The sequence below is a fragment of the Pseudoliparis swirei genome, chromosome 18 (genome assembly GCF_029220125.1).
Source record: "Pseudoliparis swirei isolate HS2019 ecotype Mariana Trench chromosome 18, NWPU_hadal_v1, whole genome shotgun sequence".
Classification (NCBI taxonomy): Eukaryota; Metazoa; Chordata; class Actinopteri; order Perciformes; family Liparidae; genus Pseudoliparis; species Pseudoliparis swirei.
The window spans coordinates 11,506,534-11,529,472 of record NC_079405.1 but is presented as its reverse complement, the minus strand read 5'-3'; the positions used below and the strand labels follow the sequence as shown (position 1 = coordinate 11,529,472).

Genomic DNA, 22,939 nt, shown 5'->3' with positions numbered 1-22,939 from the left:
GTCCCTTAGGCCTGGGTTAGAGGGGGAGGCCGAAAGCAGGGGGGGGGGGGGAGAGGCCTTTTGTTTATGTGCTTGTGAGTGTATGAGAAAGGAAGGGGGAGGTGTTGGAGGTAGGTTAGATGTATGAATGTGTTTGGGCACACAGTCTGTCTTTGTGTTTGTTTTGTTGTTGTGGCCTGTGTGTCGACGAGAGACCGGCGAGTAAAACCCTCTGTATAATTAGTCTAGTTTTTAGCCGTGTTAGAAGTTGTGAGATGCATGTTTTAGTGAGCCCGAGGTCAGTGAAGGAGCCGTAACTTTCTCTCTTACTTTGTCCCCTTTAATGTAGTCTCATGATATAAAAGTACATCCAACCTCCTGAAACCCCTTTCTCCTTCTGTAGGTTTCTCATGATGTATCACCCTAATTGTTCTTTGATGTATTTGCTCACAAGTATTAAAGCTCTTTCGGTGCAAGACTGAATAAAAGCAAGGCAATATAGATTTTCTTTCTTTTTTTCTTTCTCAGTAATTTCGATTGCTTTGAGAACATATTACATTTTTACTCCAAAGCTGGGTCCTACCTATTGTGTTTGCAGTAGTTTGTAAGTATTTATTCTGTTGTCTGAGCTTTTCTAACATCTCTCATTTCCCAGGTCTGTGTGTTTTGTGGTTATCTGTCACAAAAGCACACATATGGCAAACGCGTGTTTGTATATAAACTCATGCTCTAAAGCTCAGCCACACCCTGCTCATTATGCTCTCCCCCAAAGGAAACTGTCCACACAAACTATGTCATATTTAATCTATATATGGTGACAGTACCAATTTCCTCTTTTCATCCCATTTGCCTCTTGCTTTATCAGTCCCCTTTATTGAAGATAAAACCTGGGTGTAGCTAATCTTAAGCACCAGAGGGCAGGAGAGAACCACGCTGAGGCTGAGGAGACCTCAGTGGGCCTGAGTAACTTTTCATAACCAATAACATCTACATGGAAATGTACCCTCCACTTATAAGGCAACTATAGGCAATTTAAACACATTTAATGTAATTTTGAACATGGAATATATAAATCTACATTGTTTTTCCTTTATATATATTTGACTTAATGTCCATACCCTACCAGAAGGGTCATCTTGAGGTAGATACAAATCCAACCGTAATATAATATTCTATCGAAAGAAGCCTGACAACATAAAAACAACAACAACAACAACACTGTATATGGTGGTAAACCACCATCTTTGTTCAAAAAAGAAAATAATATTACAAGCAGACTCCCATAAAGAGAAGCACCGTCTACGTGTTTTCCTTTCCCCTCTTTTGACCTAACTTTTTTTGATTTGTATACTTCTAGGCATCGCTTCTTTGCATCACTCTAATAGTCCTGCAACCTGTGATAAAGTTATACTAATCTCCTCGGTCATCCCTTCCATATTCCTAGAGGGACTTCATGCAGCACCTCAATGATCACCAGCACGTTTGATATTCTGTGTCCAAACTACAGCATTGGCACTTATTATGGGCCACCCTTTTTTTATATAGTTATATACACGGTCATACCTCCATGCAGAGTTAATATGGGACGGCGGCAGCGTTTTTGCGTGTCTGCGTGTGTTTGGAGAGGCTGATCTTGCACGTAAAACATCCCTGATATTTGAGGCGCTCCAGGGATTTAGCGAGCATGCCCAGTGCGCCCCTCTCGCTGAGCTACAGAGCGGCGCTGCGCAGCGCAGCAGTCATACCGAGCATAGCCTGCGTGTCAGGGCAGTCGACTTACAGCTGGCTGTGAGGACAACTGACGCTACTCTTCTTTTGCTCTTTATCGCCGCGATACATTTACCCATATCTTTTTTTGTATTCTTTAAGTATCCTGAACTCTGTGTCAATCCTCTTTTCAAGGTTTTAATATTTTTATTAAAAGCTTCTTCTTTTTTTAGGAAACAAAAGTTGGAGGCTGGGCCTTTTTAGCTTTTTAGCTCGAGAAAAAAAAAAAAGCTGGTTCTTTTTTTGGGGGGTAAAAACCTCGATAAATGCTTCTCACGAAAATGGACCTGTTGAACTACCAGTACCTGGACAAGATGAACAACAACATTGGCATTCTCTGCTACGAAGGTAAAGCGAATGGTTTGGGCGGGCTTTGTTTTTATAATATATATGTTTTACTCGAAGTGGCCGTTAACGCCGCCAGTTGAACGTCAGCGACGCGGTTGAGCGAAGTTGTAACAACTCAACTTACTTCAGCTCACGGAGCCGTTACTTTCCACAAGTTGTCGCTTCCAACACACGATGATACTTTGACTTGTTCTTCTGAATATCGCGTTAAACGGATTGAAACCCGTTTGAACTTGATGCCGACACGGGACACGGTCTCACGGTAGTCGTAACCGTCTGCAACGTAACGAACGTTTTACGTTCGACTCTCGAGCGACGTTATTGGCTCGTTATCGCAGAAGCTGGACGTCTATCAGCCCGTGTTATCATTGTCAAATCTGTATATATAACAGCTTTATACCGCATATTACACGAGCCGTGTGTGAGTGTCTTGGCTCTCCTATGGCTGATTATTCTGACTGGAGGCTGTTATTGTTATTCAACCTTTTGCCTTCCTCGCGTTGTGATGATCATCCATGCGGGAACATGTCTGACTTTAGCTGTATCAGGATGGGACGATGTCTCACGTATTGACCCGGGGTCTTTTTCAGAGGGCTAGTAATTGTCTTCTTTTCTCTTGTTTTTTCATTATGGACTACAATATATATATATGCAGAAATGTTTATATACACATATATATATACACACACACACACACACATATATATATATGCAGAAATGTTTGTATACACATATATACACACACATATATAAATATATATTATATGTGCAGAAATGTTTGTTATGTCGATAAACACAAGCTTATTATGGAAGTGACTGACTGTGGAGTCGTGTCTGTAGCTCCGGTCCTGTGCTCTGCATCCAGGGCTCCCATGTGTCTGTGTATAATATCATTCTGTCTTTCTGGAGGGGAATAACACAACATGTCCCTGATTTCTGTTGCAACATGCAGAGCCGACAGCAGCGCTGAAAATAAAATAGTCCACTCAAGTCAGTTTTTGTCATGAACTGCAACACATTGTACCTTTTTTATGTTAATTACTAGACAGGACCTAACACTTTCAGATTGTTATTTAAGTTGGTGACTAAGCATCGGCATCACAACGGAAAACACTCATTACAAACTGAGCAGCAGGCTTTCTTTTCATCTCATCTATCCCTCTCTGTTGTGTATCACCCTGCTTTTCCCATACTGCTGCTGTGCCACATTTAGCAGCTCTTCTCTACATGTAACATATAATGAACTTTTAATAGCCCTCCTATTAGGACTGTGCCACTGAAAACCCCTTTGCAGATTTGAGGGAGGGTCAGAGACAGTTTGGCAGGTGGCCAGGTGCCATTTTATAGGAGCAAGTAGAAGACACATGTTTTTTTAAGTGGTTAAGCATGTGATTTTGCTCTCTGTAAACAGAGTTGTGCTTTTGTCTGTGTCAGTGCTCTGTGGGGGGAAAAGTGTTATGTTGCAATTCCTGTTTGACCCGAATGGATTTCTCTTAGGGATGTGACTTTTCAAGTTTTGCTCCGGAGTTTGGGCACACGCGCTCTTTTTTTGAGAAATTTCAGTGACGGTAAAGATCGATCTTCAGTGCAGTGATGGATCAGCAGATCAGACTGCCCACGGCTTGGGATTGAAGTCATTCGGAAGGGTTTTCTGTATCACTGCAAATCTTCATCTTTATGAAGTTTAATCCTGCTTTTCTCAGTGAAGTTATTACATAAGAGAAGAGATGAGGGGACTACTGTTTGAAGTGGTGTTTCTATACTTGTATATCCTCTTGTAGGGATGTGTTTAGACACAATCCTGTATTTCTATTGCTTGAAGCTCATCTCTACATGAGCGGCCTGTCTATTGGTTTTTCTGTTTGTCTTTGTGTGTGTGTGAGTGTTGTTTTTAGCTGACTGAGCTAAAACCTGACTCCCATCATGGGCCTCATGATAAGAAAAAAAAGATACAAGAAGAGGGTAAAGAGCCAACCTGAAAGAAAAGCCACCTCATGTTCAAACATGTTGAGCCAAGAAGGGGGTTGGAGGAGTTTTGTGATATTGTGGGTGTTCTGACTTGTTATTGTATGCATGAGTACACATACTCAAAATACATTGCCTGAAAAATAAATGCTACTCCGGCCCTCCAGCTGTTGTCATCATCAACATTTACTGCAATTTCGGGATGCGCTGATTATTCTTTTCTTTGAGACCGAGTACAAGTACTTCCTTTTGAGTACTTGTTGACTCCAGTGCCATTACAGTTCTTAAAAATAACTTTAAAAACATGTTCTAGTTTCATGAGATGTTTTTCATTTTCTGACTCTAACAAATTTAATATATGATATGATATTCCTTTATTCGTCCCACAGTGGGGACATTTCAAAATGTCTAAATATACAACCTGATGCTGTAGTATTGTGCTTTCATGCTACAAACTAGAGCAAAGTTAGCAGTTCATATTCAAACGTTTAACCCTGCAATTAGTTTAACAATTCAATTAAATATTTACAATAAAAGGTTGAGCAAAATTCAGAGGAGCTGCTTGTCACTGAAAGGAGACTGGAGCTTGTTCACCTTACAGGTCAGTCCACCTTAAGTGCGCCTAAGCCGGATCAGCCCATTCCTTTAATCATCAGCTGTCTGACATGGGAACTTAACCCGGGTCTCCTCACGGGCCCTCAGGAGTTGTTGCCTCTTTTTTTTACGAGAACCAAACTGTGCACACAAGGCACTGCTAACGTAGTCCAATACTTAGCTAATTGATCTGAGATGTCAAGACACAGATTCAGAAAAACCATACACAGCATGGCAAAGACATTCTCTTTTCCATCTAGTGTCCATATTGAGTATCCATCACTTCCAATAAGTTTATTATCAAAGTCAAAACAAACAACTGCCACGTCACGTCAATCAAACGGTCACAAGCGGTTTGCTTTCCCCCCCCAATCGGTGACACCTGCAATTACTGGCTTGAACTTAAATTGACTAAAGTCAGCTGGCCTTTTATCCAACCACCACCACCCATTTACTTGAAGGCTAATAACACGTGAACACAAATCAACGGCTACGTTCACAGCTGTAGCGTTACGGCTGACTTCGTACACATCGTCACAAACGCTCTCTCTCTGGATCGGACCCTCGCTAACGTTATGTCAGGCTCGCAACGCACAGGAGGAAACCCTGACGGATAAAGCCGGGCAGACACACGGCTGACAACCAGCCAGCTAAACTCACTGATTCAGTGGAGATTTACTGGGCGCTGCCTATTTGACACGGTTGCCGCGACGAATAATGGAGTCACGCGCCGTGAGTGGCATCAGGGCCGTTGTATCAGAGTAGTTTGAGGAGTCGGAGGACACAAGCTCAGTATTGGACCCAATCCCAATACTGTTGGCAGCTATGGCACGAAACCAATGACCTCACACGTGTTCTGTGTGTTAGTACATTATGTGACAAAATAATAATGAGTTTGAGGATCAGGTAAATTCCTGTAATTGTGTGAGATGGAAGCATCTTGCCAATGCTGTGTTCAAGCCGTTGTTTTGGGGCTGATGCATAGACAGTCAATGTCAATTATTATAAATACATTCATGTTCATCCAGTTTCCTCAGACTTTTTTTGTGTGCGTGAATGTCAAATTGAACCACACTTAGAATCGGACTTGGGTGTGTCCAGGGGATAGTTGAAGCAACAGTTGGTCGTAATTACAGGTGTGTTCATTTAGTTATGGTCACACCCATTCTGACATTAGTTTGACTTACAAAGTTTAGTTTAATAACAAAACGGTGAATCTCAACCGTATCACGCGTGCTCTTTAGCACTACTATATCATACACATTATCACATTGTTGTTACAGTAACTGACAAAGGAAGCCCATTTTATTACTAGTTGCCTACATTCAAAACAATTGCTTCAATCTCCTGTTATATCATAAAAGCTGATTGCTCTCATTTAATTTCAAACTATTTAATTTCCCAACCACATTACACTGCGCACACATTCAATCTTGTTGGAAGTTTATTGCTGTTAGCCAGCTGTGAGATTTATCTGCTCTCAGACTGCTGGAGGATATGTGTCATACGAAATGTTTTATCACTCTCCCTCTTTTTCTCCGTTAGACTGTCTGTTCATGTCTCTCTCTCTCTCTCTCTCTCTCTCCAGCTCCCCCTTTCTCTTTCTGTAAAGCTGCTATCAGTTGTTGGCCTGGCAGGGAGGGAGGGGTGCAGGGGAATGCTGACTGTTGCTTTTTGCTGCTGAGCAGTGTGAAATAAACAAGGTTGAAAACCTCCTTAAAGCCGTCTACGTGTGTAACCTCTCTTCCTCTTTGTCTGTCCGTCTTGCTCTCCCTTTTTCTTTCTGTCAGAGATCAAACCAATCTTACATCCGGTTTAAAAGTTCAGCTCACACAGACGAGAACTTCTGTGGAAGAGCTTCTTTTTAATGTCCTTTTAAGCATTTAAAGCCTAAAACCTATATGGACTTAGAAAGTAAACGCAACCCAGAGGGCCAAGTTCAGGTTACAGAGAAACTCTGCCAAAAATAATCAGGCTGCTGCTTTGCAGAGTGGGCATGCATGGACTCATCTTTTTTTAAAGTACCTTGAGGGGAAACGGAGAGAGGGAGAAAATGAGAGGGAAATTAAGAGATAGAGGGGTTGACCTCTGTCTGTAATCCAATCTCATCCTGATTCCAAGCTGTTTGAAGTTCTGACAAGAGAAACAGGCTTTGATCACGTGGACCTAATGAACTGAGAGGGTAAAAAGGATCGAGTGGAGTTTTACCTCTATGCTGCAGCCCTACTTCCAATGATTGTCTGCTGGTGGAACAAAACAAATGGCCTTTCTCGAAATATTGCAGTGCCCTTTTATCCAACAAACAAATTAGTGGAATAAATAGTTTCTGTTGTTGTATTTCAATGTTGTGCTTCTCCCTATTTCTACAGTTTATTTTGCCTGCTGCCGTGCCAATATCATTCGGTTACATTTTTACCACAGACATACCAATATTAACATTTTACTATTAACATTCTGTATTGGAGAAAGAGGCATGTCTTTTTAAAGTAAGTCCATCCATCAGTGTCCAGTTTATTAGGTACCCCTAGCTTGAACTAAGGCAGTCTAACTCTGACTTTGACTAACCTGCATCACAGACAAACTTAAGGCGAATCTATAAATATAGGATGTATTGCAAGGCTGCAATTATTGCAGATGGGTGTACCTAAGTGGTAACTGAATGTACTATTACTCAGGTTAACTGTTGAGCAGCAGTTCAGTCGACAGGGTTTGACTGTCCACGGTCAAACGTCCTGTTTGCTCTCAGGGGAAGCGCTCACAGACTCAGCCCTTGTTGAGCACTTCACTCCTGAACCTCTGACAAGCTATGATGTGTCCTGGACCCTGATTGGACAGTGTGGTGCCACAGTCTCCCTTCTTTTATTGCCAGCCCTCTCTGTCCTGCCAAAAGCAATGATGTCACCCTTGTTGCCATGGCACACAGAAGGGCAAGCAGGAACATGCTAGAGCGAGAGGGAGAGAAAGAGAGGGGGAGGAGCTGCTGCTGTGTTTGGGAGGCCTTGCTAAAACTAAACATACATAGAGGAACAGTGGAGGAATAGAGCACACCAGTACAAAGCCTGTTCATTGTGTGTGACTTAATGATATAGTTGTTTTCGGTTTAAACTGGTTTTCAACCAGACTTTACGACCGCGTGCATCCAAGAGTCCCTCTGTTTTCTCCTCCAAAGAAACCTGTGCTCAGTAGTGATTAAGATATCAGTGAACAAACAGTCCAGTATTATCATGCTGCTAGCAGTATTTAAAGTAAAGTCATTTTCATCCATATTATTACATTTGTTTTCATTTGTAAAATCGTATCATCACTTTTGTAATATTGTGAAATATCCACGATTTATTTAGATCCTCAGATAAGAGAGAGCAATGTTCAGGAGATCTATTAGTACTTGTGTGCCTTTGGTTTATTCATGAATACTTGTCCAAATTGTAAGTCGAGTAATTTGTAGTACCAGAATTAGCAGAAACATTTAAAATGTATTGAATTTTTTTTTATTCTGCAAAGCTAACGTCTGAAAAGAAATCTCCAAAACATAATCAAGACTAATATTAAATGAGTTAAAAATAATACAAGAGACACCGCTTGGTGTTGCATTGGAAGGGGAAAGCTTGGCGTTGGTAAAACACGAGGAGTTATGGAGAAAACTGCACGCAGGAATGGGAGTTTTACACTTGGCTTTATGTTTTGTTTGGGAAAAGTCCGACAGATACATGAGGTCGAAGCAGTGGAAAGTCCCCGAGCTGAGCCGGAGCCACTGGTAGTTTTCCTGATTCTCTTTTGCTCTTCCTCCCACTCACTGACAGCTCTGTAGGCCTCCTGTACGAGGACACAGCTCAGGTTAGCCGAGAGTCATAATTCACACACCACATTCAAGCTGATGCAGAACCCATCCACAACTATTTCGTCCAAAACATTACCAACCAGATACTTCTCTGCTCATGCCAGAGGTTTGTGCCTCACTCAGCAAACTGTGTCAGCGTCAACAAAAGTCAACGTTTGAGCTGGAACACAGCATGTATAGTAACACTGTCATGAAGTAGTTTTTGTGGTCAGCTTGTTTAAAGTGGTAATAAAACAGTTGCCTTCTACTTGAAAAGACTATAATTTAGACTAATTACCATACTTTAAACCCATGGCTAAGCACCCCTTTGGGAGTGTAAGCATGCCAGTTGACAGGAACCAGGGTCAGTTCATACTCAGTCACGTTTGAAATGACCAACAGTCTTGCTAATTTAATTTAACTTAATTGTTCTGCTTAACAGTTGTTGTTTTTGTGTGCTTGTGCAACACTTTCAACACTTGGACATTTTGAATTGAGCTTCAACATCACTAACAAATCTCTCCCTGTCTTTTCTCTTTTCTCGCCTCTTCTTCTCAGGTGAAGCAGCTTTGAGGGGGGACCCCAGACTCCAGTCCCTGTCTCTGTCCTCTTCTTCATCCTCCTCCTCTTCGTCCTCGTCCTCGTCATCTTCCTCTTCCATCTCCAACCATAGGACAGGTCCTCCTCCCATCAGCCCCACCAAGAGGAAGCTGAGTGGGGACCAGGGGGACAGCGACATGGATGACAACGAGCATGTGGCAAAGATGAGCCGGCTGTTTGCCACACAGCTGTGAGTACAAATACTGAGGAGCACAAGTAAAAAGGCACTTTGACACTTTCTAAGAGAATCCATTATCGGCTTGAGTGATACGACGAGATACTCGCGCGTCCACGATAACTGAACATAAGCCATTATGCAATGCCTGTAGTTCATTTAGCAACATGATTGTACAACAGTAACAACATGCAAGTAGCATACTTCTGATTTTGATTAATTGTGGTTAGATAAATGTAATTCATGGTGCCGTTAGATTGCTGCTAGGCCGCCCTGTTAATACAGGTTTGCATGGGAGAGTAAATAGTTTATGACCGCAGGGAAAATGTTGCTGTGAAAGGCTAAATACCATACCAATGAATATGGATTTAAGCAGAATATTTTGTGAAGTAAAACAAATGGGGGATGAGAAACTGAAAGCCAGTAGTAGACTGTTGTGTTTCTGTAACTTTTTCGGTACGGCCCGAATTCCACCAGGAAAGATATCGGCTTTCCTTCTCGTTAGTTTCTTTAGTTTCAAACCAAAGGAAAAAGGAGAGCGGGACAACGGTAACCAAGTTATTTGTAGGCTGCGCAATACAAGTTGACTCTAAAGATGGAAACGCCCCAATTCTCCACTCTCACTTTAAAACTCACCATCCAACTAAAAACTCAAATCTTCCACTGACTCCGTGCACAAAGTACAGCCGGACCCGAACTCCTGTCACATCGAGCAATCATCCAACACAGGCAACTAAATATATATGTGACCGTCAACGTTGGCAAGACTAGACGAGAGTCACGAGCTGCTTATTGATCTCCTTCAAACAACGTTCATTATTAAACTTTCTCACCAAAACTAAATTTTACAAGATAACATGAGTACTTATCATGACAAACTTATGAACGCACCATAATGGAACCTCAGATTTGTTGTTCACCTTGAAGCATTTATAAGGGATCCGCACCAGCATTATTGCTAATCACATATTTTTACTTCATATAGACTGATAACAATTGGCAGTAAAACTATTTTTTCACACGACAATAGTTAAACTGTAAATAATCCACGGCTCACATGACTCCCCGGTCATTGTCTACATCCAAAATGCTCCCATTACATTTATACAGCTCTTCTTCTTTTGGTCTCAGGTGAGTAGCACAACAGTGCAAACACGCCCCCCCCCCTTACTGCCTAGAAGCTACATATACACACGCCAGGGTTTCTCTTGGCCATGTGTTCTGCGGGCTCCTTGGTTGTTGAAGCTGTGCACAGACAGGCAGTCTCTCAGAAGTCCCAGTTTGGACTCCAGGGTGCTATGCCAGGTTTAGCTGGCTCCACACTCTTCTTCTAGCCGCAGATCTCTGGAAGCTTGGAAACAGGGACTGCACAACAGAAAGATTGCACTCATCTACAACGTTCCCACATTCCCACTTCCACAGATTCTGGAGCACTTATTGGATTTGAAGGACCCCCCCCCCCCCCCCCCCTCACACACACACACACACACACACACAGTCATGGGACTCTAGCCGTTGCTATTTATTGTGGAGGCAGGCAAGTAGATGTGAGGTGGAGCGGTGTTTCTTTTACTGCTTTTCCTATGGTTAGCATTCTTATATCTGCTGTAGCTGTTATCTTTGGGAGTAATCATGTTCTATGTAGGTGTATCATTTCTGTCGTATGGATTGAATACGTTGTAATTTGATTATGTGGTTTATTTTGTACACAACACGTTTTGCCTTCCTGTCTAGCATGTGGGAGGAACACCTCATCTGTTGCGCTCCCTGAGGTTTATTCCTCTTTCTTTCCCCCTATTCGTATTTCTTCCTGTCCGAAGACGGATGATGTCGTAAGATTAAAGAGCTCTCCGAGACTAATTTGTGATTTGTGATATTAGGCTTCTACAAATAAAATGTAATTGAACTGTTTTGTTTGTCACTTGGTTTACTTGTCAGTCAACATGGCTGTGAAATGACACCATGGAACACAGTAGATGATATGCTGGATATAATCGAAGCCCTGGATTAAGAGTGGAGCACAGTTACCGGCAGTGTATTATGTGGTTAAGCATGTGCAAACACACAGTGCATAGTGCATCCTGGCAGTGGTTTGCTCTTGCACAAACTCCTGCTGCACATAAAGCAAATAGTTTCATTGAAATCACTGTTGAAAACTAAATTCATCTAAGGAACAAACACCAAATTAGATATTGAAGGTAACTTTTAAAGCACAAGTTTGCAGCTGTGGTCAGATTATATTCATAGCAAACGCAAGGAATTGAAATCTTGAACCAGAGTCGGAGCAAATGATCAAAATGCTGTAAAATCCACTCTTAAAAATCACAAAATAACCTGTATGTTTCAGTTCAATATGTTCAGAACACTTCCCAGCGCAGCTGAAAGCGCTGTTACCTGGTGAAGGTATTGCCAGCGTTCTATATGCTCACCTGTGTCAGAGGGATGTGTTTTTCTTTGGCGCAGCTTGTTTTAACCCTCCTTTAGGGTCAATTTGACCCCATTCAATGTTTAATGTCGGTGTTCTTTGGGGTCAATTTGACCCCAGGCTGTTTTTCACTGTGTCAAACATATAAGAAATATCAACTTTTTATATATATTTAAAGGGCTATTTAGGTAGTCAACAAACAAACATAAAGTACCTCACACTTAAACTTGGGAAACAATATTAATTCTAATAATTTTCTGGAGGTTTTAATTGCTGGGGTCAAATTGACCCCGAGGGTAAAATATGTTAGTAAATGTGAAGGTAACAGGAGGGTTAAAGATAGGAAATCTATGACTTTTGAATCAAGTCTTCTTGTGGCTCAGTGGGGAGGCTCTTAGTTCCTTCATCATGTGACCTTCTGGGCTCACATAACAAAGGATTAGCTTGTGTTTCTTGATATTTGTGCAGATTAATCTTGTTTTCTGTTCTGGATGTGTCAGTGGTGGGAGGATTTACATTATTCTCCTGAACCAGGCAGTAAATCGATCGGACCACTCAGTTGTTTTTCATTCTCTGTGAGAGATTTTGTACGCACAATGCGGTTAACTTCTGCTTACATAGATAAGCAAAAGCTCCAACTCGTGTGTCACGAGTTGAATTTTGTTTTGTAAGTTGGTCTGCCAAAGTACAATGGGTCTTATTGTCATATCAACTTTCGGTTGCTGTCGGAACTTCTCGCCACAGCTTCTAAATGCAACCATGTTGTGGAGTTAAACTTAGGTTCTGTGAAAGTAAATTGATCTCGAAAGTCTGTGGTGTTTCAAAATTGTCAAACTGCTTATTGTAGCATGATACTTTCCTCGGAGTAACACATAATAAACCTGAATCCCTTTATTTAATCTTCACCTTAATTATGACCTTGGAGGGATTTGACTCTAGGGCTTGTAGGTTAATTTCTACCCAAGAAAAGTCAATTGCTAGTTGACTTGCTGCAACTTGAAGTTAAATCCAGCGCGTTCATCAAGATATAATTTTTTAAAACCCATTTCCCTTCGGGCCATGCTAGAGGTATCTTTATTTTTAGTCATTTAATTTGAGGTTTCTCTGAGAGCATTCTTTCCCTGGTTACGGTAACAGCTAAATGACTTATTGAAATCTGCAGCAAGTCAGACTGAAAAGTTTTCTTTCTTTTTTGAAATATTGTGCTTGTGATTACAGGAAAGTGGAGAATGATGGGTTGGTGTTACATAAAAAGTCAAGCTTAAAATAGAGTGAAAAAAGCGTCTACATTTGAAAATGATGGACTTGAATGAAGCGAGACAGAAAAACAAGAAAAGGAGCACCACACACACACACACACACACAACACTCAAAATGTCCAGAGATGTTATCTGACACCATTCTAGCTGTTGGAGTTCACTGGCTGCTTCTATTTGTGTTTTTTGTCTGCACAGATTGCTCTTCTCATTGTCGCCATTTTCTGCATGTTTTGTGTTCATTCTTCCTCTTAAGCAAAACAACAAACATGTTCTCTGTTATGCTTTAATAGCAGCTATTCCTCTGGGCTGACTACATCAGTTGGTGTTTTTGTCAAGCTGCTTGTAGTTGGCTTTTTCTTTGCATGTAAGTTCATATTTTTGAGTGACTAAACACACAGTAAGTCACCTGACACCGTAGACTTGAGGTGGGGCTACGCAGGAAGAAGCTCAGGTTTCTTTTGTTGTCCAATCACAACAAGATGAAGTCAGGCGGAGGCGCAGCTTAGAGTGAGAGAAAAAAAACTTTCTGAACCAACTCAGTCTTTATTTTCCATGTGGGGCAGTATTAACAGGCGTGATACATGAGCAGATTTTTGCTTTTGTCAACAGCCTGTGTATTTAACAATGTGGTGGTGAGTGTATTTTCTCAGCCGCCTTCGTGTTTTAATAGTGAAGTCACGATTGTATTGCAGAAAAGTTTATGGCTTGGTAAATTCTGCATATAAAAGTCCCTGGCAGTCCTTCTGGCAGGCTGATACGTGGCCGTGATCTCTGTGTTTGTACTGACTCTGCTTGTGTTGGTGCAGGTATGCACATGCGTCGTCCTGTGAACTGCCCATACATGCATGTGTGCTCGCCCGTCTATGATCATCTGTGTGTGTGTGTGTGTGTGTGTGTGTGTGTGTGTGTGTGTGTGTGTGTGTGTGTGTGTGGGGGGGGGGGGGGGGTGAGAGGGCTCCTTGTCAGGCAGCAGGGGCTGCTTTCTCATTTTCTCTGAGGAGTAGGAGGAGTCTCGAACAAAGAAGCCTTATCCTGTCCACTGGAGCCTGCGGGCTGGAATCTTGTTGCTGCCTGCTCGCCTACCCGCCACTCTGCAGTTGTAGACCCGCCAGTATAAAAGTCCTCCTGCTCAGCTGTTTCAGTCCTCCTTAAGAACAAGAGCCAGTCACAGAACGCGGTTTAGGACATTCATTAGGGAATATAACTGCAGGGAAGTGTATTTGCAGCAGCCTGGTTTCATGTGACTCGGTGGGTACTGGGTTTGTTGATTTCCTCAGGGAAGTATATCAATATTAAGAATTTGGCTTTCATCGCAACCACATTGAGGATTGAGCAGTAGGGTTTTTTCAGTACTGTGAATTTTTTAAAGAAAAATTACCAGTAACACATAATAACGGACCATTAACTAATATCCCGCCTCTTGAATGTCGACTGGCCAATTATAGTGTAGCATCGGCTGCCTCTGACCAGGACCCAACAACTACACGGCTGTGCTCCATAGACTCTCATGCAATCGCTTCATATTTCTTAATTTTCTGCTTCGTGTTGCGAATGGTTGAACATTGTGCGTTGGGCATGTGTAGTAGTGATACTTACACAGATGTTGGAGGAAGATATACGTTCCTGAAATGTTACGTTTCTACATAAATACCTGTGGAGCTAACATTAGCAGGGTAAGGCAGCACGGTATTAACTCGCATTAGTACTTCAATTCTCGTGACTCACGCTATACGGAATGTATATACATGCTGCTTTTGATTTTTAATAGTGAATAATGATAAAAGCTCAATTATATTCAGTTATATTTGCTGCAGTAAGTACTGTAGCACAAGGAAAGTGTAGCTGCTTTCTTCTAGGCACTTCATCAGCAAGTTGTTCTCATGGAAGTTTCCCCATAGACTAAATGGGAACACATCAGAGTGGTGGGGTTAGTGAGTGAGTGTGTGAGTATGTGAGTGAGTGAGTGAGAATGTAAGTGAGTAGGTGAGTGAGTTTGACCAAGCCAGGTGAAGTCAATATGACCGCCTTATTCTACATGGGACTGAGCTATTTGTGTTGTGTGTGAGCGTTATAGAAAAGGAGGGAAAGCATGAGCTTTTTTTTCTCTCTCTGCGTGTGTGTTCTCATGTTGTTGCCTTTGCCACCTTGTTGTGGTTGTTCCCATATCCGATCTATCCACGCTTTGATAGCATACGATTTTCTCCAGTTTTCTTTCTCAGTAGTTAACTGTCAAATATGTGCTTGATTTATATCAGTATTTGTGCATAAGTGGAAAGAGACGTTTTGAAATGATGCAAAGTGTATCTTACTTTTTTTCGGTATTACGTGTCGTACACAATTTAACATATGTCATGTTTTATATTGCATGTGCAGGATAATTAATGGTCTCTAAATTACATGTGTTAAGGTGTATTTCCATTAGATTTTGACTTCTATTTTAATGAATACAAATATCATTGCTGACTTATGGATAGTCCTGCTACTAAAACGTGGACTGAGCCGAGTAAAATGTGTTGAGATGTTTGTATACTTTATATACATAGCCTGGGTACGCCCTGTGGCTCACTTTCTGAGTAAGTGTGTGTGTGTGTGTGTGTGTAAATGTTGTGGGTTTGTACAGACCTCGCAGAGCTTGGGCCTGGTTGTAACCTGTGGTTGAGCCTTCATCCTCCTCTAGTTTTTTTTATTTTTGGTCGTCGTCTCCTCTCTATGCCCTGATTCTTCCCAGATGTTTCCTGTGTGTATCTCTCTCTCTCTGTCTCTCTCAGTTCTCGCTCTTTATTTATTTCTTGAAGGAGTCGGATATGAACCTCTGCCCAACCAAAGATTTATTGTTCGGTTTCGTCTGAAGACTTTAGAACACAATTGAGAGAAAAGTCATTGAACTTTTATGATGTACAGGACTGTCTCAGAAAATTAGAATATTGTGATAAAGTTCTTTATTTTCTGTAATGCAATTAAAAAAACAAAAATGTCATGCATTCTGGATTCATTACAAATCAACTGAAATATTGCAAGCCTTTTATTCTTTTAATATTGCTGATTATGGCTTACAGCTTAAGAAAACTCTAAAATCCTATCTCACAAAATTTTAATATTTCCTCAGACCAAGTAAAAAAAAAGATTTATAACAGCTGAGTGTTTGTCAAGGCTCAGGAAACCCTTGCAGGTGTTTCGAGTTAATTAGACAATTCAAGTGATTTGTTTAATACCCTACTAGTATACTTTTTCATGATATTCTAATATTTAGAGATAGGATATTTGAGTTTTCTTAAGCTGTAAACCATAATCAGCAATAAATCAGAATAAAAGGCTTGCAATATTTCAGTTGATTTGTAATGAATCCAGAATGCATGACATTTTTGTTTTTTTAATTGCATTACAGAAAATAAAGAACTTCATCACAATATTCTAATTTTCTGAGACAGTCCTGTATATTAGCCTAAAATAGAAAACATCCAACTTAATACATTGGCAGTCTACTCTACAGCCAAACCTTGAATACTAAACCATATGTTTTAACGTCTTCAGTTCTTACGTTTGTATTTGTTTAATTGAGTTTTCCATCGTGGTAATTCGGCAAGTTGGCTTCTACAAAGCGGTGAGAACCAATCACACGTCTGCTGATCCAACAGGAATACAGTTTTTTCAAAAGTCATTCAAACGCATGTTCACATTCATGATCTTTACCTTGAGGTTAACTTGAAGACAGGGTGTCATTTGAATGGTTTCTTTAAATGCTGTACTTAATGACATATCTGAATGGCGAAATAATGTTCATGTGTTCAGGTCTGAAATGAAGGGATCGTCAAGACCGAGTGACGACAACTAATGCCAGGCTGCACATACCACAGGCTTTAGTCCAATAGAATCACATATATATTTACGGTCTACTTCATTGTGTGAAGATTTCCATTCTGATGTCAGTCACACGGTTTTTATTCTCAAAAACAAACCAACAGAATTTGTTCTTTTGCATAATTGAGTGATTTTTCTCACTATCTACAGATACACTGTTAGATCTGAGCTTCTTTCTGTCTGCCTCGCCTCTGTTAAGCCTTTGCACCACAGTGTGTTAACGCCAAGCTGGTGGTAATAATGAGGAGGCGACCTTTATGATGAAACTAGAATACGCTGTGTCCCCTCTTACCCTGTCTCCACTCCTCGTGGGTTAATTGACAGTTCCCCCCCCGGAGCTCTTGTAGCTACAAAGTTCCAGAGTTCTCTACTTTTTTAAGTCTCTCTCGCTCCAACTTTTCCCCCCTTTCACTCTCTTCCTGTCTTCTGTCCCGAGACCTGGCCGCCGTCTCATCCTCTCCTCTCGCCCTTGTTACCGCCCCCATACCCGTGTCTTGTGTGTAGCCCTCGCCCTCCACCTTTTGCATCCTCTCCCCCTCTCCCCAGCTGCGACCCAAATGATAATTGAGAGGTGAGTAAGAGAGACAAAGACACAGGGTATGGTTTGAATGCCTGATCCCTGGCATGAAATGCGGTCCCGGGTTTGGTGGGCGATCAGGCGAGGGGAAGGCGGGGGCGGCAGTGGATTCGACAGCTTCGCCATTCATTGGTCGGAGTTGTTGATCCCGTTCACTGGCTCCTGCAAAGGCCCCTCTTGTGTGAGGATGTGGGCATGCCTGCTCTTTGGCAACGATTAAAGTTTGGAACAACTTCCATAACCTAACTCAAGACCCAGCTGCTGGGAGGGTACGAGAGGAGGAGGGGGGGGGGGCTTTATGATCGGTTTGCCTCTCAGTTAATCTGCTGCTGATTGTTATACAGGAGGAGTTTGGTTTGGAGAATGTTATTCAATATATTCATTATTACGACCTGATTGTATTTGGTTGATTCCACAATGCAGTCACTTTTTGAGTTTTGGTTGAATAATGAAACAGAAAGCTGATGCCAATGTGGGAAAATACAAAAGCTTGATGGTGAACTGTCGTCCAGGGTTTATAAAAACAGGGCCAAGTCTCTCCCTCCTTAACCCTCAGGAAGTTTGCTGCCGATTGTGAGAGAAAAAAAGAGAGAAAGAAAGGGGGGGGTTCTGCTCATGTAAGCTCTCGGCACAAACGAAGGAAACTACTGACCTCACTCTTTCTTGTAGTCGAGGTCCGGACCATTCGCATGCAGCTCCCCCTTCCCCACCTCTCCTCAGCTCTTCCTCTCTCTCCCGCTCTGTATTCTGTGGAGACTATTTATTTGTGGAGGACGCTGCTGTGGGCTCCAGATGCTTGACCCAGCAGTCAGGTTGCCTGGTCACATGGATTTACAACTGTTTGCCTGAACTTGTTGTTTTGCATCCAAACAAAACCTTCTCGGCCCGCTTTGACTTTTTCTCCTCTGGGGTCTGTTCTGTATTCTCATTCAGGCCTTTTTCTGGAGTAATGCCTCCCTGTGTCTAGTGAAGAATAGAGGAGAAATACATGTCATGTTTCAGTGCAGCTTATCTGTAGTACATTTCATACTTTTTCCCCCCAATTGAGGCTTCTGAGTCTAATAATGTGTTGTTCAGTGTAGCCAGGGGGAAGTCAGGGAGTATGTATTAATTTGCGATGTGTCTACGCATGTGGTTATGAAGTTAGAGAGAAAAGAAGAGATAGCAAGAGGAGAGTACAATAAATCTTGCTCCCTGTAAGTGGGCCTCAAATTGTAGGAGGAAACTGCAGCTGCACTAAGGCTGTACTAGTTGAACACACACACACACACTCACACACACACACACACACACACACAGACCACATTTGACTCACGGTGCAAAAATAATTGCTACCTGCTTAACTGAAAGCAAGTGTGCTCAGTATCACGTACTGCTACCTCACTGCATACGGTACCAAACATTTCATTATCATCAGAACTGGAAGTTGAAAAAATAAAAAAGTGGCCAACATCTGTGTTGTGTCAAACTGTCGTTACTTTATCCTCTTATCCGTATCACTGTTGTTTCAATGATTAAAATATGAGCTCACAGTTAGTAGAGAACAGAGGGGTTTGGTCGTAGTGAGAACTACTTCTCTTTCATGTGGGACCGTGTGTGGCCCTCCTCCCTTTAGTCTTCAGCCCGTGGTTGTGAGGATGGACGGTGTGTTGTGGAACAGAAGAGTAAAAGAAACACCGACAAAGACGGATGTCGACTTTTAGCAGATTAATTCCAGTGTGGAGGTGCAGTTAGAGATAACTCCGCTGCATTCGCCCTGGAGGTTTTCCATGTGTTCATCAGACTGAGTGCAGCTGGCTTCAGGCGCACTGCAGAGATAACGGTGATTTGCTGCACTGAGGAAACCACTCTCAGAGCTTTGTGCAGCGGGGTCCATCCACGCTGGACAAAGTTAGGAAAGTGTGTCTTCCTCGGCTTAAAGGGAGTGTGTGCATGTGTGTGACTTATCGTGTGTGAGGTTAGGATTAATAGCTTCTGCTGGACCTGCATCGTTCGACACAGAGCTCCATTAACAAATGCTCTTTTGTTTATCTTCCCTATTTTCTCTCTCGGAGCCCCTCTTTATCTCTCATTTGTCTCTCCATTTTCTATCACAACACCCCCGCTGCCTCCGGTCTTTCCTCATCTTTCTCATCAGCTCATCCCTCATACCGAGGCTTGGGTTTTTCGATAACTTTGAATCAGGTTGCCATGTAATCCGTCTAGTAAAGATCAATGTGCGAAACATTGAGATAGTAATATAGCTAATCAGCAAATATGCTCTCTATTTGGTCAAAGTTATGTTATTGAATTCAGTGAGTGAAGGTAATCGCACAATAATATATGATACACAATGATAACAAATAAAAACACAACCCATTGGCAGGTGACGTTAACCTTCCTTCTCTGTTCCCCAGGAAGCCGAATGGAGACTACCGCGGCTCTCCCATCTCTAAGGACCGGAGCCGGAGCCCAATCGAGCGCGTGATGGTGCCGAGCAGCCTGGGAGTCCATAGCAACCACCTGTACAGCCACGCCCACCACCACCACCACCACCACCACCACCTTGCCAGTTTAGCTGGCATGGATCAGCCACTGGCGCTCACCAAAAACAGCATGGTGGAATCTGCACGCAGCGGCACGGCAGCGATGGCCACGGCGCCACATACAGTCAGCGCCGTGGAACGCCAGCAGGTAACCTGCACTTCCTGTGTCATTTGGTTCCAATACATCTTTTTCAACTTGTTGGGTTAAGCCCCGCCCTGTTAGCTCCCCTCAGGATGTGACCATTGTGCTTTCATTAGCCAATCTCCGAAGCTGTTCTTAAACCCTGGCGGTCAATACATCTCTCTCTCTCCACCAAGCTTCAACCCCCCCCTTCGTCTGTCTTTATTCACATAAATATGTCCCACTTTTTTAAGTGGTATGTTTTATTTAGTTCCTCTTCTTACACCCACTCTTGATACAATTGTTTCTGTTGTTTTGGTGATTCCTAAATCCCGGATTTGTGTTTCAGAATCGTCCCTCAGTGATCACATGCGCCCCGGCCAACAACCGCAACTGCAACCTGTCTCACTGTCCGGTGTCCCACAACGGCTGTGCGAGCCTCGCCAACAACTACAGGAGAATCAACAGTGAGTGCACAGCTGCCGGTGCATCTGAAAACACATACACACACACACACACACACACACACACAGACAGACAGACGGACGGATGCCATCGTAGTTTTTATGTTGTAGTACATTTGCTTTTTTCAGTCCTTATGGTTATGGGAGCAGGAGCAGTGATGGATAAACATATCTCAGTAATTAATTGATAGTAAGTTGTTCCCAAGTAATCTTCACTGGACACAACCTCCAAAAGTGGATATCATTTTGGAAAAGTGAGTTTCCCACACAGTTTAGTTTGTGGGAAACCTCTCTGAGTGCAGATCCCCCTCCAGAGGAAATACAAGCGGCCGTGCGCTCCTCGTTCTTATATTCCTGATGCTGCTGAAACAAATCCTCCAGGGTGTCTGTCAGTGAGTCTCAGAAGCCTCCATGTGCTTTCTTTACTGTCTGTTATCGCGGTTCTCTCAGAGCCCCCGAGGCTCCGGCCAAACACATGTCGGGTTTATTCGCTCATGTTTTCTGTGGGTTAATAACTTAACTGTGGCCATCTTTTATGATCCCAGTGAAATCCTTATGATCTCATTGAGGTTAACAGTGAAATTTAAAACGTTGATTGAATATAAAAAACTGCAAAGAGAAAGTTAGTATTTTTCCACTGACCTAAAAATGCACATTTTCCAATGTTTGAACTGATGCTAGGCAATAAAATACCCACTGAACTTTATATAAATGTGTTTTAGAGATGTTTCCGTTTTTTATTACGGGAAATAAAAACTCTCTCTGTTGCCTTCTCCTATCCTCCCTGTTCTATAGCCAACACCGCCTGTGACCCGGTGATTGAGGAGCATTTCCGCCGCAGTCTTGGGAAGAACTACAAGGAGCCCGAGCCCACCGCCACCAACTCCGTGTCCATCACCGGCTCGGTGGACGACCACTTCGCCAAGGCACTGGGCGAGACCTGGCTGCAGATTAAAAACAAGGGGAGTCCCTCGTCGTCGGGCAGCAGCCCAAACTCCTCCCCTAACAGTCACATGGTCAATCACAACCACTCCCCTTCTGTGGTCTCCTGAAGGAACAAGGGTTGAATGGGTGAATTGCCCCTCTTTCACGAGCCCTCCCAATCATCCCGGCTCTCACACCCACGCCCTTGTCACTTTGGTCTCTCACCAGCATCCCAGAGGGAATGCCTGCATGCTGGTCTGCGAAGAACATGTAAAACCCTCAAGCCTGTCCTCCCTCTCTCTCTCTCTCTCTCTCTCTCTCTCTCTCTGCACTCATCGAGGATCAATGAAGCAATAACGACGTGGTCGTTTCTGTCCTCTGGTATGGTAATGAGGGACAATAATCAGTCACGAGCGATGAGGGTTGGACTTCTGAGACTCGACTGCAGCGTCGAGCTGCTCCATCCGATAACTCATCACCCCCGCATGAGCAACGTGTCTATATGTACATAAAGAGAGAGGGGAACGGTGCTGTTTTAATGATAATTTTTTTGTTTTGTTTCTTTAACGGTAGTTTTGTGTCCTGCTTCTGCGTTACGAGATGTCCGATATTCGAAAGAAAAGATAAGTGGGAAACACTTTGGAGAAAGTAATCACCACCTGACTGTGCCACCAAAGAAACCTCCGACAGATGTGCATCAACGGAAAAAAAACATCACGCAATCTCCCTCTGTTTTTTAAATCTCCTTTCATTCTCTCACCTTCCTCCTCTCTCACGCTGTGCTGGTGGTTTTCTGTGTGTGTGTGTGTGTGTACCGGGGCGATCGGCTTGGTGTGATTTGCACTGCTGTCGTAGAGGTTAAAAGGTGGCATGTCAATATTGCAATCTGGCTCGGCACACACTGGAGTTGATACAGCTGCTTTTAACAGTCTGGTACAATCCAGCTTGTGTTGGAACTTCTATGTGATCCCATTAACTGCTCTGCAAATTCCTCCAGGGCCTAATCCCACACTACAAGACACATCACGATGCATTATTTCTTTTTAAATGCATTTTGGAAAAATAGAAAAGGCATACCAACATGCCCGGGCAGTAAAAAAACAAAAACATGTTTGAGATGTGTTAAGTACTTCTGATTTGGATGCCATCTCTTCCAGCACACAGTGGATGTCAACACATCACTGCATGTTGATTAGTGCAGCTGTGTGCCACACACAAACACGTGCTTGTACGAGGAGAAGAGCTGGCGGGAGACGTCCGTTTGCTCCGCCGCCGTTGGCTCCGGGCGACTCGCGTCGTGCCAGCGCGTTGCATTTCATTTGACGAGCACAGTCAGGTTATCAAATCAGCCGCCGGTGGCGTCAAGAGACATCAGAGCCGTCGGGAGAAGAGAGCGGCGCTGAGAACCCAGCTGCACGACCTGCAGTGTGCTGCCCGACAATGCGCTTTGATGTCTTTCAGGATGAACTGCTGACGGCGATGAGAAGAGAGATGCCGCTGCGTGTCACACATTGTGGCTCCTCCAGCGGGTTGGGGGAGAA

The 22,939-nt window shown here is 42.9% G+C and overlaps 1 protein-coding gene across 1 annotated transcript; it reads left to right on the top strand.

The window, feature by feature from the left end:
* Window positions 1-1,750: 1,750 nt before the first annotated feature.
* On the top strand, window positions 1,751-21,945 carry vgll4b (vestigial-like family member 4b). The gene is made up of 5 exons (XM_056437917.1): window positions 1,751-2,094; window positions 9,029-9,260; window positions 19,761-20,037; window positions 20,360-20,477; window positions 21,270-21,945. Exons 1-5 carry the CDS (start codon window positions 2,013-2,015, stop codon window positions 21,524-21,526), a joined length of 966 nt encoding a protein of 321 aa, XP_056293892.1. The 5' UTR covers window positions 1,751-2,012; the 3' UTR covers window positions 21,527-21,945.
* Window positions 21,946-22,939: the final 994 nt, after the last annotated feature.